General features: G+C 48.2%; 1 protein-coding gene across 1 annotated transcript; it reads right to left on the reverse strand.

Moving 5' to 3' along the window:
• Positions 1 to 16,989: 16,989 nt before the first annotated feature.
• LOC146758247 (olfactory receptor 14J1-like) lies at positions 16,990 to 17,979 on the reverse strand. The gene has a single exon (XM_085517426.1). The coding sequence runs from the start codon at positions 17,977 to 17,979 to the stop codon at positions 17,044 to 17,046; it is 936 nt and encodes a 311-aa protein (XP_085373552.1). The 3' UTR covers positions 16,990 to 17,043.
• Positions 17,980 to 19,973: the final 1,994 nt, after the last annotated feature.

The following is a 19,973-nucleotide window of genomic DNA, read 5'->3' on the forward strand; positions in this document are numbered from 1 at the left end:
TATGGCATCAGTGTGCAGAAGGTGAAACACAGACATTAGACGGATCGTGGGTCTTGGATTCGACGTAGCAACACGGACACTCCATGAGCATGGCTTTCCTGAAGGCCCTGTGCTGCTCTTGCAGATGCGTGTGAATACACCAGACAGCCAGTGCTATCCCCTCTCTGGACCTCAGCCGATGCCCAGGAAGGAGGTGTCTATCTCAGGTATTTCCCACACAGTTTACAAGCGCTGGCACACATCAGGAGCAGCCCAGGCACCTTGGGCATCACCCAGTGTCTGTGTGTGAGCAGCTGCCTCCCAGCTGAAGGACCGAGAACTCAGAGCAGGAGGTCACATGCAGGCAACTCCTTGTGCTCTTCTGAACTGAATCAGGGGAATCCCAGCTCCTGTGGTTCTGTGGGGAGCTGAATCTCATTTCAGCTCCAGGATTTCTGTCAAGGGATGAGATTCCTGCACTGCCTCAGCTGGATCACTGTCCTGCACAGGGAAAGTCCAAACCTCCCTGTCCTTGCCTGGGTGCCCATTGTGCTTCATCAAACGAACTCTAGTAGCACTCGCTATATGTCTCCATCAGTCACTGACCACTGGACATGTGGTGGTTAATTGAGCGGATTTCGAAACACAGTCATGATGCTGTTGTCTTTCAGGAGATGTTGACCTTGAGGACCCAGGGAAATGTGAGGGGAGATGAGTGGGAAGAATAAAAATGAGATCATCTGCTGTTGAGCTGGGCCACGCTCCTGGGACACAGGGAGCTCATAAAAGTGGATGGTGCTGTAGAGAGACAGCTATGCCCAGGAGCGTCTCTTGTGCACAGAGAGACACCCATTTGCTGTGTGGATAAAGAGAGGCCAGAGTGGGTGGGGAACTAGTTCCCACCCACACAACACAGAAGGTGTGAAAAGCTGTTCTGAGCACCTAGTTTGGAGGTAGTCATTGTTTGAGGGCTGCCTGGACTACCAACTCAATAAGGCAGCAGTGGGAGTGGAGGCTGCATCCTGTGTGAACACGGGTCAGTGCTCTTGTCTTTTCTCAGGTAACTTGCTCTTCTGTTGTCAGGACCTGATGCTAACACTTCAAAAATGGTCCTCACCAGGAAACGGTCTTCCCGTGCAAAGACTGTGTCAACCCAAACAGAGGGTCTGCTTCAAGATGCGGCAGTTCAGGTCTCTGGCTGCCAGGAGTGCCTCAACCTGCTGCTGCCAGGAGAGGATGGGAAGGATGCAACTTGTGTGTGGTGTGAGCAGCTAGATGAGCTGCTCAGCCTTGTGGTGGAGCTTAGGGAGGAGGTAGTTAGACTGCGGACAATCAGAGAATTTGAACAGGAGAGGCTGAGGTCCATTAAGGACTGTGAAATTGAAATTTGTGGGTGGTGCCAGGCCCTATCGGCCCTGGGATCCAGGCACACAGCTGAGGCTCCCCAAGAAGCATGTTGCCCCCAGTCACCTTGCGAATAGGCGATAGAAAGGAGTGTGCAGATGGACTGTGTTCCTGCTGCACTGAGCCCTCAGTCCTCCCTTACCCCTACCAATACAAATGTAGAGGTAGGGGGTGTGGGACTGTCGGCAGAGCCTCTATCCTGCAGTTGCCAGTCAGACCAAAGTAGTCTGAGAGAAAAGGATGGGTGGAAACAGGTACCGGCAGCTTGGCGAAGTGGGAGTCCGCCCCCACGACCATGCTTGGCTCCCCAGGTGCCTCTGCAAAATAGGTTTGGGGCCCTGGAACCCGAGGGAGAGGTGAATGCCGATGTGGAAGCAGCCCCACCTGTGAGGGTGCCTCGGGGGAAGCGGACACACCCGCGCCTCAAAACTTCTTCCACACGGAAGGATAGAAGGGTAGTCGTCATAGGTGACTCCCTTCTGCGAGGAATGGAAGGCCCTATATGCCGTCCTGACCCTACCCACAGGGAGGTGTGCTCCCTCCCCGGGGCACCGGTCAGGGACATTGCTGGGAGACTTCCCAGTCTGATCTGCCCTTCTGTCATGGTTTAACAATTTTGTAATTTTTGCTATCAGTATTCCACATCATAACATCATATAAAGCATGAATAATTTTACTGAATCTGCAACTTATAGAAGAAGACTACATCTCCCAGGGAACAACACGATAGGTCATGGGACCTGGACTCTATATTAACTCTGTCGCAGAACAGACTGACGTCTTTCGAGTTCTGGCGTTCAGGGGAGTGTGTGGGAGCCTTCAGCCGTTCGCCTAGATTTCACAGTAGGCCTCTCGGTTACGGGACTCATTCTCTCTCCTATTTTGCTTGATTCGTTAGCTCAATTTTTAATTACATTGTATTATATTGTGTTATCCTGTATTTCAATATAGTATTTAGTAAATAAGTGTGCCTCCTTAGATCGTTGCCGCTGTTTTCTTTTCCTAATTAACTTTTTCCTTTCGGCCTAGGGCCCCTCCGGGTCCCACGGCCCCCTGTCACGGACGCAGGTGGATTTTTAGTTCAAACCGTGACAGATTTTGGTGGAGAATGCGGGCAAATTGAGTTGCTGTTTTTTTCTGTGTTTTCTTCTGTTGCTCTTTTAGCTTTTAACAGAGCTACGAGTTTTTTTTCCCTGTTAAGGAGCTATCTCGTGTTTGCGGTTCCGCACCTGCGAGCTTGACCTTGAAAGTCCAGGCGGACTGCCAATACTCCAGTATATTTTATAAACACTGCTGAGCTTTGTTTTCTTTTACTTTTTTCTCTCTATTGAGGAAAAAAAGAAAAAAAAAAAATAAAAATGTTTCCTCTACTAAATTTGTTTTACCAGGGACTGTGTGCCATTGGTTCCTTTTTTGAGACGCTCCGAACATATTGGGTCATGTTTAAGCTAGCCACTTTTTCTTATGGAGCTATACAATTGTATAATGGATTGAAAGCATGGTTAGCAATGCTCACTTCGTATCTGTATACAGCTCCAGAGGGAGCAACTAATGCAACTAATTATACAGAAATGGTGATTTTTAAGCGTGCTCCTCTTTCTTTCTATGAATCCTTTATGCAGTTTTTGAATGATCAGTGGGCCACACTCTTAATCTCCCTGATCTTACTGTTGATTATTGTAATAATCTCACTCAGTATCTGGATTTATAACATCCGGAGGAAGTCTTCCCTAGAACCAGAGAATACTGAGTGGCAGGGAGTGTGGAGAGGCTTTGAAGAGATTCTCAAAGGACAGACATCTTCAGTGTTATGGAGCTTCACTCCTGAACACTTGAAGAATCCTGAGAGTTTGATTGCATATTTGAGGCAGGAATGTTGTGGCTCAGGCAGATCACAGGAGGCACAAATGATTTTGGGCCTAGCTAATGCTTATCGGGCCTTATTCAATACCATTCCTGAGAGGGAAGTTTTTGAAGCTGAGAGAGAGAGTCTCAGGGCCGAGAAGGAGAGTCTTAGAACTGAGGCAGAAAAACTTTGGACTGAGAAGGTAGAGAGAGAAAAAGATTTTGAAGCTGAGAGATAAGATCTCCTGTACCAACGAGACTCAATCTGGTACGAGAAAGAGAATCTTAGAGCTGACGCAGAAAAACTTTGGGATGAGAAAAGCTCCCTGCAATCCCAACTCAATACTCTCCAGTCCGAGCACAGCGCCCTCCGGTCCGAGCACGACACTCTCCAGTCCGAGCACAGCGCCCTCCGGGCTGAGCACGACACTCTCCAGTCCGAGCACAGCGCCCTCCGGTCCGAGCATGACACTCTCCAGTCCGAGCGCAGCGCCCTCCGGTCCGAGCACGACACTCTTCAGTCCGAGCACAGCGCCCTCCGGTCCGAGCATGACACTCTCCAGTCCGAGCGCAGCGCCCTCCGGTCCGAGCACGACACTCTCCAGTCTGAGCACAGCGCCCTCCGGTCCGAGCACGACACTCTCCAGTTCGAGCACAGCGTCCTCCGGTCCGAGTACAACACTCTCCAGACTGAGCGCGATGCCCTCCGGACCGAGCACAATGCCCTCCAGACCGAGCACAACACTCTCCAGTCCAAGTATGACGCCGTCCAGTCTGAGTGCGGCATCCTCCAGGCCAAGCACGATGCCTTCCAACCCAACTGCGACACCCTCCAGTCCGAGCACAACACTCTTCAGTCTGTGCATAACGCCCTCCGGTCTGAGCATAACGCTCTTCAAACTGAATACAATGCCCTCCGGACGGAGCACAATACTCTCCAGACTGAGCACAACGCTCTCCGGTCCGGGTACAATACTCTCCAGACCAAGTATGACGCCCTCCAGTCTGAGTGCGGCACCCTCCAGCCTAAGCACGATGCCCTTCAACCCAATTGTGACACCCTCCAGACCGAGCACAACACTCTTCAGTCCGAGCATAGTGCCCTCCAGTCCGAGCATAACGCTCTTCAGACCGAGCACAATGCCCTCCAGACCAAGCTCAACACTCTCCAGACTGAGCACACTGCCCTCCAGGCCGAGCATAACGTCCTCCGGTTCGGGTACAACACTCTCCAGTCCAACTACAACAGCCTCCAGACTGAGCTTGGTGCCGTCCAGTTTGAGCGGAACGCTCTCCGAGACCAGCTATGTGCCCTCCAGGGTGAGTTGAATGTATTTAACCAACTACCAGGGGCACATGTAGACCAATTTGGCCAGCCACTGGGGGCACATGTAGTCCAATTTGACCAGCCACCGGGGGCACATGTAGTCCAATCTGACCAGCCACCGGGGGCACATGTAGTCCAATTGGACCAACCATCGGGGATACCAGATACAATGTTGGTTGCCCCTGTAAGAGGGCGAAAGACAAAACAAGTTTCAACTCAGTTAGAGAAAATGCAGAAGGAGTTAGAAGAGCGGAGGGAGTTAGGAGAGCAGGACTCAGGAGACTCAGGTGACTCGGGAGAGCAGGGGGAGTCAGAAGACCAGAAGAAGTTGGAGGAGCAGAGGATGTTAGAGGGGTATAAGAAGATGATAGAGGAGCAGAAGATGTTAGAGGAGCAGAAGAAGTTAAAGGAGCAGAAGAAGTTAGAGGAGCAGAGAAAGTTAGGAGAGAGGAAAAAGAAGGAGGGTTACCTGGAGGAAATAACACAAGCATCAGGGTCAGGGTCAGAGTCAGAAGAGGAGCCAAAAGCTAGTTTTTCTTTACGAGAATTTCTCAAGTCCAAACTTATAGATGGGGCAGCCTCATCAACACAGTTGCCACCATCAACACCTGGGACTCTTGATAGAGCAAAAGGTGAGCAAAGTATTACGACCATTATTGACTGATCTTTTAAACTGAGTGAAATTCGAGATCTAAGAAAGGATTACACACGTCAGCCAAAAGAAAATATGGTCACTTGGTTACTTCGCTGCTGGGACAATGGTGCCAACAGTGCATGGCTCGATGGCAGTGAAGCTCGCCAACTGGGTAGCATTTCCAGGGACTCGCGTGTGGACAGAGGTATTGGCACATGCCAAAATCGGTCCTACACCCTCTGGAAGCGGATGTTGATAGCGGTAAGAGATAGATTCCCCTTTAAATGGGACTTGGAGCCTTAGAGAAAGAAATGGACTGATATTGAGAAAGGTATCCAATTTTTGAGAGAAAATGCTCTGGTGGAAATGCTATACAGCCGCGAGTTCAATCGTAATGATCCAGACCAATTACATGATCCTGAAGCAGTCCGCGTTCCACGACAAATGTGGCGTGACTTTACAAAAGCAGCTCCAGAAAAGCAGGCCAGTGCACTTGCATTAGTATATGGCAAAGGGGACAGGAAACCCTTTGTGAATGAACTAATTGGCAGACTTCAGGAACTTGAATTATTTATAAGCGCCACAGAAGTTAATCTGTATACTTCAGCCATTGTCAAAATTGCGGAAAGGTTAAACGAAGTGGAGGGAACACAAAATGATATTATTGACAAATTGGCTAATGTGCCTGATGTAGATGAATCCACGGTGGTACAAGATGATGGAAACCAGGATTTCCACAATCGCCTATTGAGGAAGCTAAACAACATGAGTTCCTCTCGACCTGTATCATCGAAAATCTCAACCATTAAAAAGAGACGTCCTCGTATTCAAGCAAATGAAGATGATAAGTCACCTCGAATCAACGATGAGACTACACGTCTTGCCTTGTTGCTTTTCCTCTGTAGTCATGGGGAGGACATGAAGAAGTGGTGTAATTCATCCACTTCTGCACTTCAGGCACGAGTGAAAGAATTACAAGGTGAAACAACTACCAAGGTGAACTCTTCCAAGAAGGGGAGAGTTCCAGTTGCTGCAAGTCAACGAGGTAAACAATAGAGGGGCCCTGCCCCCAGCCAGGGGGGGGAAAGGGACAATAGAGTATACTGGACTGTGTGGATTAAGTGGCCTGGCACATCTCAACCACAGAAATATAAAGCCTTGGTGGACACTGGTGCACAATGCACCCTAATGCCCTCAAGTCACCAAGGGACACAACCAATATATATCCATGGAGTGACTGGGGGTTCCCAAGAATTGACTATGTTGGAGGCCGAAATAAGCCTCACTGGTAAAAACTGGCAAAAACACCCTATTGTGACTGGTTCAGAGGCTCCATGTATACTGGGAATCGATTACCTTAGGATGGGATATTTTAAGGATCCCAAGGGGTATCGATGGGCCTTTGGGATAGCTGCTGTTAACACAAACGGTGTTAAGCAGCTGTCAACTTTACCTGGTCTGTCAGATGATCCTTCTGCTGTGGGGTTGCTCCAGGTAAAAGACCAAGAGGTATCAATTGCCACCAAAGTGGTTCACAGACGGCAGTACCGCACCAATAGGGACTCATTGCTCCCCATTCACAAGCTAATTCGCCAATTAGAAAATCAGGGAGTGATTAGCAAAACGAACTCACCTTTTAACAGCCCCATATGGCCAGTGCGTAAAACCAGTGGGGAATGGAGGCTGACGGTAGATTACCGTGGCCTGAATGAAGTTACACCTCCATTAAGTGCTGCTGTACCAGACATGCTAGAACTCCAGTATGAACTGGAGTCAAAAGAAGCTAGGTGGTATGCCACCATTGATATTGCTAATGCCTTCTTTTCCATCCCATTGGCTGCAAAATGTAGGCCACAGTTTGCTTTTACCTGGAGAGGTATTCAGTATACCTGGAACCGTTTACCCCAGGGGTGGAAGCACAGCCCAACAATTTGCCATGGATTAATCCAAGCTGTTTTGGAACAGGGTAATGCTCCTGAACACTTGCAGTATATTGATGACATTGTAGTGTGGGGCCATACAGCAGCAGAGGTTTCCAAGAAAGGGAAACAGATAATCCAAATTCTTTTGAAAGCTGGTTTTGCCATTAAGCGCAGCAAGGTGAAGGGGCCTGCCCAGGAAATCCAGTTCTTAGGTATAAAATGGCAAGATGGACGTCGTCACATCCCAGCAGATGTGATTGACAAAATCACTGCTATGTCTCCGCCCACCAACAAAACAGAGACCCAATCTTTTCTGGGAGTAGTGGGCTTTTGGAGAATGCATGTCCCAAACTATAGCCACATAGTGAGCCCCCTCTATCAGGTAACACGGAAGAAGAATAATTTCTCATGGGGTCCTGAGCAGCAGCAGGCTTTTGAGCAGATAAAACAAGAAATAGCCCGTGCCGTGGCCTTGGGGCCGGTACGGACGGGACAGGATGTGAAGAACATCCTCTACACTGCTGCTGGAGAGAAAGGTCCCACCTGGAGTTTGTGGCAAAGAGCCTCAGGAGAGACCCGAGGCTGACCCCTAGGATTTTGGAGTCGAGCATATAAAGGGTCTGAGGAGCGCTACACTCCAACTGAGAAGGAGATCTTAGCCGTGTATGAGGGGGTTCGGGCTGCTTCTGAAGTAGTTGGGACAGAGGTTCAGCTTCTTCTAGCACCTCGCTTGCCAGTAATAAACTGGATGTTTAAAGGACAGGTTCCCTCCACCCATCATGCTACTGATGCCACTTGGAGTAAGTGGATTTCATTAATTACTCAACGAGCTCGAATGGGAAAACTCAGCCGTCCTGGAATTCTAGAAGTGATCATGGACTGGCCTGAGAGTAAACAAACTGAAACACCACCTACAGAAGAGGTATCACGTGCTAAAGAGGCACCACCATACAATGAGCTACCAGAAAACGAAAAGAAATTTGCCCTATTCACAGACGGATCATGTCGTATTGTAGGGAAGCATCGCAGATGGAAAGCTGCTGTATGGAGCCCCACATGACAAGTTGCAGAGGCCACTGAAGGTAAAGGAGAATCAAGTCAATTCGCAGAGGTAAAGGCTGTTCAGCTAGCTTTAGATGTGGCTGAACGGGAGAGGTGGCCAATGCTTCATCTTTACACTGATTCATGGATGGTGGCAAATGCCTTATGGGGGTGGTTGCAACAGTGGGAGGATGATAATTGGCAACGGAAGGGTAAACCTGTTTGGGCTGCTGAACTGTGGAAAGACATTGCTGCCCGAATAAGGAACATTGTTGTAAAGGTGCGCCATGTAGATGCTCATGTGCCTAAAACTAAGGCTACTGAAGAACATAAAAATAACCATCAGGTTGATCGAGCTGCCAAAATTGAGGTGGCTCAAATAGACTTGGACTGGCAGAACAAGGGTGAATTATTCCTAGCTCGGTGGGCCCATGAGACTTCAGGTCATCAAGGAAGGGATGCAACATATAAGTGGGCCAGAGACCGAGGGGTGGACTTAACTATGGACGCTATTGCTCAAGTTATTCATGATTGTGAAACATGCGCCATAATTAAGCAAGCCAAGAGGATGAAACCTCTCTGGGAGGAAGGGCGATGGCAAAAGTTTAAATATGGAGAGGCATGGCAGGTTGATTATATCACCTTGCCACGATCTCGCAATGGTAAGCGTTATGTACTCACCATGGTGGAGGCAACCACTGGGTGGCTCGAAACATACGCAGTACCCCATGCTACCGCCTGAAACACCATATTAGGGTTGGAAAAGCAAATCCTGTGGCGGCATGGCACTCCGGAAAGAACTGAATCAGATAATGGGACCCATTTTAAAAATTCTCTTGTAACCACTTGGGCCAAAAATCATGGCATTGAGTGGATTTACCATATTCCCTATCATGCACCAGCTTCTGGTAAGATTGAACGATTCAATGGGTTGTTGAAAACTATGTTGAAAGCAATGGGTGGCGGAACATATAAAAACTGGGAGAACCATTTAGCAGAAGCCACCTGGTTGGTCAACACTCGAGGATCTAGTAATCGTAATGGTCCTAACCAATCCAGCTCCCTACGTACTGTGGAGGGAGATAAGGTTCCTGTAGTACACATAAAGAGCGTGTTGGGAAAGACAGTTTGGGTCCTTCCAGCGTCTGGAAAGGGCAAACCTCTCCGGGGTACTGTCTTTGCCCAGGGACCTAGGTGCACGTGGTGGGTGATGGACAAAAATGGGAATGTCCAATGTGTACCACAAGGGAATTTGATGTTGGGGGAGTGCAGCCAATGATTTTCCTGTAGATATATAGGTAGAGTCTCAGAAAATATTTCAATTAGGTGCAAGATAGTTCAATTAGGTACAGGACTTAAGATAGAGTGGATTAATGTTAAGGAAACACTTCTTCCTATATACCTTAATTGGGCAATTTGTAAGCAAGTTTTTCCATCTGGACTCTATATCGTGCACTGGCCATGCATGTGTAGAACACACATGGAAAGAAGTATAAGTCAAAAGGAAAGCTGCTGTGGTGGCTGGGAAAGGATGAGTGCACCTTGATGTGGGGGACGCCCTACTAGCACTGCCTTTCTCCTCCACCGCTGACGTGTTTTCCTTTTTCTGGCAGTTTTGCCATTTTCTCAAAATTAATAAATAGTAGGTTAGGTTATAGAGTTTTGTTCTCAACTTAGGGATTTGTATGGAATAAATATAAATTGTTGAGGAAAATAAGGTTGCTGATTATTCACAATTATACATATGAGTGTGTATGTATGTATAAACATAATGTAATGATGTAGAATAAGGGGTGGAATGTCATGGTTTAATAATTTTGTAATTTTTGCTATCAGTATTCCACATCATAACATCATATAAAGCATGAATAATTTTACTGAATCTGCAACTTACAGAAGAAGACTACATCTCCCAGGGAACAACACGATAGGTCACGGGACCTGGACTCTATATTAACTCTATAGAGTCTATTAACTCTATATTAAGTGTCGCAGAACAGACTGACGTCTTTCGAGTTCTGGCGTTCAGGGGAGTGTGTGGGAGCCTTCAGCCGTTCTCCTAGATTCACAGTAGGCCTCTCGGTTACGGGACTCATTCTCTCTCCTATTTTGCTTGATTCGTTAGCTCAATTTTCAATTATATTGTATTATATTGTGTTATCCGGTATTTCGATATAGTATTTAGTAAATAAGTGTGCCTCCTTAGATCGTTGCTGCTGTTTTCTTTTCCTAATTTACTTTTTCCTTTCGGCCTAGGGCCCCTCCGGGGCCCACGGCCCCCTGTCACGGACGCAGGTGGATTTTTAGTTCAAACCGTGACAGTGTCATAGCTTTGCAATGCCTTGAAATGCAGACTATGCCAAAGATGGAGCAGAGAGAAAGATCTGTCTCTTCTGTTCTGAGCTCATCCTTTCGGTAAGCTGAATATCACTATGTACTCCATGGGGACAGGTGCAAAAGACACACTGGGTGCCCTAAGAACGAGGCTGTGGTGGTATTTAGGATGGCCAAGAATTCCTCCATTCTGGCCCTCAGCTGATGCTCCAGAAGGAGGTGTCTATCTCATAGATTTTCCATCACAGTTTACAAGCACTAGCACAAAACTAGGATCACCCAAGGCACCTTGGGCATCACTGAGAGTCTGTGTACGAGCAGTTGTTGAATAAAGACCAGGGATTCAGATGAGGGACTCACACACAGACACCTCACTGTGCACATCTGAACTCAGCTAGGTGAACTCCCAGCTCCCATGGTTTTATTGAGGAACTGATCCCAATTCAGCCCCAGGGTTTCCATCTGAGGATGAGATGCCTAATGCTAGAATAAGGATTGGATGGTCTGATGATAACAGGACAAATAGAAATGGATTTAAATTAAAAATGAGAGACATAGGTTAGATGTGAGGAACCTATTTTTTTACACAGCAACACTGGAAAAAGTTGCCCTTAGAGGCTATGTATACCCGATGGATGGGATCCTGGATTTACTCTGGGTTTACCCTCACATCAGTCCACGTTTCTACTCATACTTTTGTCTAGGTGAACTCTCACTTTACTCAAGGTTTTACTCACAATTTACCATCAGGGAGTGTGATCTGGAGATGGGCTGGTGGAGTGACTTGCTAGCATCCCCGAGGGAAGGCTGCCAGGCAGATACCCCCAGAAAAGTGGTTGACTCCCTGCCCTGTCACAGTCAGACAGACCTGACTGATGAGGAGGGTTGGAAGAGAGTCCCAACTCAACATCACAGGAGCCCCCCCATGCCTGCCTAGCCCTCAACCCCTGCTCCCTCTAAGCAACAGGTTTGACACTCTGAAATCTGAAGGAGATAAGAATGGGGAGGCAATGGAGGATCTGCCTAGGAGGGAGCCTAATGCAAGGCAGTCACTACCAAGCCTTGTGACTTCCTCTGCCATGAAAGAAAGAAGGGTGGTCGTGGTGGGTGACTCCCTTCTCAGAGGAATAGAGGGTCCCATTTGCAGACTGGACCCGAGCCGTCAGGAAGTCTGCTGCCTTCTTGGTTTCAGGTCAGGGACATAACGAGGAAACTCCCCATGCTGGTTAGGTCCACTGATTATTTTCCACTACTCATAGTTTAGGTGGGCAGTGATGAAATTTCTTAGATAAGACTACAAACTATGAAAAGAGATTTCAGGACTTTAGGCCATTTAGTTCACAGAGTGGGAGATCAAGTGATTTTTTGTTCAGTGGCAGTGAGGGACACGGAGCAGGCTTGGAAAGCAAAGCAATGAACAGTTGTCTCAGAGACTGGTATTGAGCCAGAAACTTTGGTTTCTTTGATCACAGGGCAGTTTACTTGGCCCATGGTCTGTTATCCATGAATGGAACTCAACTGTCTCAAAGGGGAAAATGAATCCTAGCACAGAAGGTAGTGGGGCTTATCGAAAGAGCTTTAAACTAGCTACGATGGGGGAGGGGACAAAACAAGGCTCACCAGAGATGAGCCTAGGGGAACGCTTCTTGAGCTGGGAGAGAGGCAGATGCCTCAGCTGAAGTGTCTACACCAACACAAGGAGCTTGGTCAACAAGCAGGAGGAGCTGGAAGCAACTGTGCATCTGACAAACCATAACCTAGTTGCTATTACCGACCCATGGTGGGACCACTGCCATGACTGGAGTGCTGTGATGGATGGTTACAAGCTCTTCAGAAGGGATAGATGAGGAAGGAAGGGTGGAGGTGTGGCCCTTTATATTGAAGAGAGTTTTGATGTTGAAAAGCTTAGGCTTCAGAACAATCAAGACGAGTGCATGTTTGTAAGGATCAGGGGAAAGGCCTGTAGGTGTGACATCTTGTTAATGGTCTCTTATAGACCACCTAATCAAGATGAATTGATGGGTGAGGCATTCTATGAGCAGCTTACTGAAGTCGCACGATCGCCAGCATTCATTCTCTTGGGAGACTTCAACCTCCCTGATATATGCTGGGAATATAATAAAGAGCAGAGGAAGCAGTCCAAGAGGTTTCTAGATTATATGGAAGACAGCTTCCTTACGCAGCTGGTATGAAGGCCCACCAGATGTGGTTCCTTGCTAGACCAGCTCTTCACTAACAGTGAAGGACTGGTTGGAGTTTAGAAGGTTGGGGACTGTCTTGGGCAGAGTGGCCATGAAATGGTAGAATTCTCTATTCTTGGAGATGTCAGAAGGGTGACTAGCAAAACTACTATCCTGAACTTCTAGAGGGCGGACTTTGACCTGTTCAGGACAATTGTAGCACGGGTCCCTTGGGAATCGCTCCTTATGGGTAAAGGGGTCCAGGAAGCCTGGACACTCCTCAAGATGGAAATCTTAAAGGCACAAGATCAGGCTGTCCCTGAATGCCATAAGGTGAGCCATAGGGGAAGAAGACCAGTGCAGTTGAACTGGGAAAAACTGTTGAGACTCAGGAAGAAAAAGAGAATCTCCGTCGTTGAGAAGAAAGGACAGGATACTTGGGGAGATTACAAGGAAGTTGCTAAGCTATGAAGGGAGGAATTTAAGAAGCTACCTTACTTCCTTGTCCATTAGTCCATGCCCAGAGCTTCTCAGCCATGTCCCTGCCAACTGTAAGCTCCATGCAGAGGTCAAGTGGGACACATAGGGCACAGCCTTCTGTTGGGTGGATACAAGTGTTGGTTGAACTGGACGGGACAAGCCCTCCCACCATGCCCTCCTGGGAAAATGGCCACCCCAAGAATGGCAGTCTGCCTCCTCCATGACCCCATCTGAAATGCTCCTGCACTGATTGATTAAAGGGCTTTAAACCAGGTCCAAAGGGCGAAGGGAGGGGAACTGGATCTGACAGAGAAGGGCTGAGGGATGATGTTGCTGTTGGAGATTGCAGGGAAAGCCTCTGAGTTGTTCTATAGGACTGTGGGAGGATTCCTCAGAGAAGGTCTTACTGCCAATACCCCATCCTAAATCTTACTGTGTACCCTCTGGGGGTAACCCCAACCTGCTGCTGCCCAAAATTGCCTGTAGACCAGTGCGGGTAGCATGAGAAATAAACGGGACAACTCAAGAGAAAACCACAGAGCATTTCCTTTCATGCAGGCTTCTGCTTCTGAGCAAGGCCCTGAACACCAGTACCACAGTGTAGATGCAAGGCCCAGCCAGGCTAAATCAAAACATGCTTCTGGAAGGGGATGCTTTCTGAAGAGTCTTTACGCTAATGAGACAACCACAAACATTCACTCAGCGAACTCCAAATCTCTGTGCCTTTGCGGGCCTAGGGTCTTGTTTGTCTCACAGAGACATGGTGGAATGGTTCTCACCTCTGAACTGTAGCAGAGCAGATACCAATTCTTTATGACGGATGGCCAAGGACAATTAGGAAAGGCTGCTGCCATCTGTGAGAGTGCACTGAGCTCTGCCTGGGGATGGCAGAGGAGCCAGCTGAGAACTGATGGAAAGGGCTCAGAGAGGAGAGCAGCAGATTCTGTTCCTTGCTTCCTGATCAGGAAGGACAAGAGGAGGAGGGGGACAAGCAGGTATCTGAGTTACAGCTGGGATGGAATTGTTTTCTTCAGGCTGCCTACTATGGTGCAGTTTTTTGTTTCTAAGAGAAAAACAACGGTGATAACAATTTGATGTTTACAGCAGCATTGTACAGAGCCAAGGCCACGGTCAGTGGAGGGCTCAAGGAGCTGGGAGGGAACAGACTATGCACAGCTGACTGGAAGTGGTCAAAGGGACGTTTTGTAGCACCTGACAGCAAGCAGAAATTGTATTGAAAGGGGTGGGAGTTTATCTTACTCTCTTCTCTTCCCAGTGCCCAACTGAGCATCAGTCTGGTGATGCTGAGCAAGCGCTTGTGCATCAGTTGTTACTACTGCATATAAATGGATATATAGTGATAACTATTACACCTCTGCTTTTATCTCTTTTTTCAAATTGCTTTGTTACAACCCACAAGTTGTACTTTTTTCCCCCAATTCTCTTCCCCATCCCACTGGGAATGGGACATTGCACAAAGCACTGTGTGCTGCTGAGCCACATGCTGGATTCAACAACCACCATCATTTTGTTGCCCGATGTGAGACTCCAACAATTGAGATAACAGCACATCTGTCCAGAGCGAGATAACACAGGGTTTTGTGGGAGTTGGAGAACTGCAGGCCATGATGCTGATAGTTTCCCTATTTGTGGAGACTGATGAGTCTTCTCATGAAGCTGCATTGCACAGCTCCTTGCTTGCTGCTTGTTTTCCCTGCTGCATCATTTGTCAACTCTGAATGCTGGATTAGGGTATTTATTTTGGTATGCTGTTTGACTCTGGTTTATATCATGATAAAATTGGCAGCTGACAAAATGAAGTTTTGTGCACATTCATCTCTGATGTCATCTTTGAGTTATGGAAGTTATACTGTTGATAAGATTAGTAATTACACCCTTGACTCGGACTCCTCAGGGAGTCTTTCTACGGAGGAGAGAAGGGATGACACTTTCCAGTAGTCCCTCAGACTCACTCTCACTTCTTTTTGTCCTGGAGATTGACAGCTAGTTCCAATAGCTCTTGAAAATTTTGACTATCCATGGGATGCTTACACCAGCACACTCCCACTGTTACGTGTCATTAATGTGTTTCAGCTTATGTTTCAGATTAAACAGTTATTCAGAAATATCAGTGAGAGATCTGCCCCAAGGTGAGAAGGCTCTGCATGGCAGGGGGTGTGGGACGGTCTGGGCAGCTGCCTGGAGTGGTGGGCACCCCCAGGGCTTTGGAACTTCATCTCCGAGCAACTGCAGGATCCTGAGAAACTGGTAGAATATTGGGGGCAGGTCTGCTGTGGCACTGGTAGCCCCCAAGAAACACACATGACTGCAGTGTGCCAGATCCAGAGAGCTGGAAATGCTGACAGTGCTGCAGCCTCTGCAACTCTTGGCACAGACCCTGCAGCAGCTCCAAGGTTTTGCCACATGTCCTGCGTTTGCTCCATGCTCTGGACAGATCCCGCTGTCACTCATCCCCTCATAATGAGCTCTGCAGTCACTCCTGCTACAGGTCCTGTAGCTGTTCCAAGTATTGCTATAAGAAAATGAAACAAATGCTTCCCAAGGGAGGTGCACTGTGCCAGGAGGTACAGCCCTGTAACCCTCCAACCCCTAAAATGAGCACAGTGGCTGCTCCAACTTCAGTCACAGGTCCTACGGTGATTCCAGCTCTGGCAATGAGCTCTGCAATTGCTCCAACTCCTGCAATAGGAAAAGAGCCTCTCCAGTTCCTACAGTGAACCTTGGGGCTGTTAAAAACCCTGCAACAGGTCCTGGACTTGCAAACAGATATGCATATAAACTTCTATCATCTATGTATGATATGTATATGTATTAGTACATGCACATATGTTAGCCACTGCCTATATTGTATATATGTGAAAATATACTATATATATAAGATATGTATATATGCATTTATCATATTTATAATCGTTTTCTTTTTATCTTGACCTTAGACCACAGATTCTAATCCTCAGCACTGCCTTGAGTCCCTTACAGATCTCCTTGGGACTTCTGAAACTATCCCTGGCAGTCAGTGAAATGCACCAGAATATCTTGAAGTCTTCTCAGGGAGCAGCTCCTGAGGTACATTCCTCAAACCAGATTTGGACGAGGCCTCCAGTTCTCTGGACCTGCTCTGAAGGGGCCTTCTTGTTATGGCAGTGACAGCAAGGAGACCAGCACTGATGCAGTCGTTCTTATTGCTGGCTACTGACTGCTGTCCCGGAGTGCTGCTGTAGAGACAACAGGACTGTCATGAGACACAGAAGACATTCAGCCTGCACAAATGAGAGGACTTGAGAGCACTGTGGCAGTGTAAAGAGATCAGAAATGAAAATCACAGAATCACAGAATCACAGAATTGTAGGGGTTGGACAGGACCTCCAGAGATCATCGAGTCCAACCCCCCTGCCAAAGCAGGCTCCCTACACCATGTCACACAGCTCGGCGTCCAGGCGGGTCTTGAATATCTCCAGAGAAGGAGACTCCACCACCTCCCTGGGCAGCCTGTTCCAGTGCTCCGTCACCCTCACTGTAAAGAAGTTCTTCCGCACATTCGTGCGGAACTTCCTATGCTGTACGTTGAGCTGCTGTCTGTGGCTGCACCTCCCCAAATCCAGACAAAGTAGGAAGAAAGAAAACCTAAGCAAATGTCTTTTTTGAAACCTTTTTAGGTATCTTATAACGTATTCAGGGAATCTGGTTACATGTTTACATCAGCTCCTAAAGTGACAAAATGAAATTAGGTAGGAAAGAATTTAAATTCATTTTTATTTATAAGGTCAACAACATTATTTTCTTTTGCACATTCCTATATCTCACATAATCAAACAACCAAAGATACATAAAACATGAAGAACCACCACTGGGAATCCTATGAGGAAGCTGTGCATTTTATGGAAGCTGGAATAGTGTGTATTGCAACACCTTCCTGAGAGCGTGCTTGATCTCCCTGTTCCTCATGCTGTAGATAATAGGGTTCAGGGTTGGAGGAACCACTGCGTACAGAAGTGCCACTGTCAGATCCAGGAGTGGGGAGGACATGGAGGGGGGCTTCAGGTAGGAAAAAAAGCCAGTGCTGAGAAAGAGGGAGACCACAGCCAGGTGAGGGAGGCACGTGGAGAAGGCTTTGTGCCGTCCTTGCTCAGAGGGCATCCTCAGCACAGCCACAAAGATCTCCACATAAGACACCACTATGAAAAGAAAGCATCCAAAGAATAAACTTGCACTTAAAATTATAAACACAATTTCCCTGAGATTTGATTCTGAGCAAGAGAGCTTGAGGATCTGTGGGATTTCACAGAAAAACTGGTTGACAACATTGCCTTGGCAGAGAGGCAGTGAAAACGTACTGGCAGTGTGCAGCAGGGAATAGAGAACCCCAGCGCCCCAGGCAGCTGCTGCCATGGTGGCACAAGCTCTGCTGTCCATCAAGGTCCCATAGTGCAGGGGCTTGCAGATGGCAACGTAGCGGTCATAGCACATGATGGTGAGAAGGGAAAACTCTGCTGAGATGAAGAAGGTAAAGAAAAAGAGCTGTGCAGCACATCCTGCGTAGGAGATGGCCCTGGTGTCCCAGAGGGCGTTGGCCATGGCTTTGGGGAGAGTGGTGGAGATGCAGCCCAGGTCGAGGAGGGCCAGGTTGAGGAGGAAGAAGTACATGGGGGTGTGCAGGCGGCGGTCGCAGGCTACGGCTGTGCTGATGAGGCCGTTGCCCAGGAGGGCAGCCAGGTAGATGCCCAGGAAGAGCCAGAAGTGCAGGAGCTGCAGCTGCCGCGTGTCTGCCAACGGCAGCAGGAGGAACTCGCTGATGGAGCTGCTGTTGGGCATCTGCTGTTGTTGTGCTTGGAGTCCTGTTCAGAGTGCAGAAGATAATGACAAGTCCAGACCATTCTCAGAGACACTCCTCCTGCTATACTATGAAATGTTTTTATTCTCTTACAATAGTGTACATTTAGCACCATTACTTGCATTTAATTTCATGTATTTTAGCATTCCTAAAGCAGAAGCAGCATATGGAGCTCTGATCTCCCTCTTATTTTCTTATCCCTTCTCCCTGGATATTTCCTACTGTTTCTTGTCTTATCTTTACCCCAAGTGCTCTTAGAGCCCCCTACCCCAGCTCCAGTGGCATTCAGTTTCAGTTAGATAATGCTTCCTGTTTTTATGATAAGTGAATTATTCATGCCTGCAGAAAATGAAGATAATTACAATTGGTTCCATTCTTAGAGAAGGGGTAGACTGAAAGCACATCATGTGTGGCTGTTCACAAAACAAGCAAATGGCTGACGAAAAATTCTCCGATCTCTGACAGCCCCTTTAAGGTTTCTGACTTCAATTCTTTTTGCCCCAGAAAAGAAAATGGAAACCTGCCTTCGCTCTCCTCTTGCCAAGACCGTTCACAAACATTCTGTTGAGCAGTGGAGCTGTGATCCCCTGCCCCAGGCAGCAGCTGTGGCAGCACAAGCCCTGCTGGGGGGCTCCTTCCCCCCACACGTCTCCCCGCAGCGCCCTGGGCAGCTCCCCGGGCAGGCTGAGTGCTAAGCCTGGCAGGCGGCAGAGTCCCATACCCGGCACACAGCCCCTGGGGCACAGCAGGGACCCTGCTCTGCAGGACAGCCCTGGGCACCCGCCTGCAGCCCCGGCTGCACAGCCTGCAGCCGTGCTGGGACAAGCAGCCCTCAGGGCTGTGCTCTTACAATCCAGCACGGAAGCCTCCAGCTGGAGCAGAAGGCTTTTTCCACAGTAAAGAAACATGCAGTGCCTGCGGCCAGATCTGCTATGGTTTGTCCCACATTTAGATAATCCTCTATTAAAAGCATCTGCATTGTCTACTGCAAGGGACTTACTGTATCATGGTCTTTGAGTAATGCTCTTTCATAGAGCTCGCAGCCCGCTTACACATTACATATCTTGTAACCTCTCTCCAATTTCTCTCTTCTCTTTCTGTCACCTGCAGGCTGTGCTGTGCACAAGAGCTGCTCCTGGGCACAGCTGTCTCTCTAGAGCACCATCCACTTTTATGAGCTCCCTGTGTCCCAGGAGCGTGGCCCAGCTCAACAGCAGATGATCTCATTTTTATTCTTCCCACTCATCTCCCCTGACAATCCCCTGACAATCCCCTGAATTGTCTGGACTGCGCATGCTTGGCCATGTTGGTTGTCCAGAAAATATCTGGATAATTGAAATCCCCCATAAGCACCAGTGCCTGGGAGCGTGCCGCTACTTCCAGTTGCTTATGGAAGGCCCCATTGACCTCCTCCTCCTGATCAGGAGGCCTGTAGTACACACCCACAACAGTGTCCCCTTTGCCAGCCTGGCCCTTGATTCTCACCCACAAGCTCTCGACTTCTACATTGCTCTCCCCCAGGTGGAGTTCAATACATTCTAGCTGCTCTCTCACGTAAAGAGCAACTCCACCACCCCGCCTTGCCAGCCGATCTTTTTTAAAAAGCACATAGCCCTCCATGACAACATTCCAGTCATGCGAGCTGTCCCACCACGTCTCCGTGATCGCAATGAGATCATGGCCACGTGACTGTACGCAGAACTCCAATTCTTCCTGTTTATTCCCCATGCTTTGCGTGTTGGTATAGAGGCACTTGAGAGAGGCAGCATCTCTCCACCCCTCTCCATGCCTTTTAACCCCACTGTCTGCACCCAGCGAGTTCTGCTTTAAGACCTGAACTGCCTCCTCAGACCCAGTGACCCTTGTTATGTTCCCTTCCCCCATCCTACCAAGTTTAAACACCTGTCAATAAGTCCTGACAGTTCCTCAGCTAGAACCCTCTTACCCCTTTGAGACAGGCCGCTTCCGTCTGCAG

Source organism: Coturnix japonica, chromosome 16 (assembly GCF_054131305.1).
Source record: "Coturnix japonica strain WE chromosome 16, WE-NBRP24, whole genome shotgun sequence".
Lineage (NCBI taxonomy): Eukaryota > Metazoa > Chordata > Aves > Galliformes > Phasianidae > Coturnix > Coturnix japonica.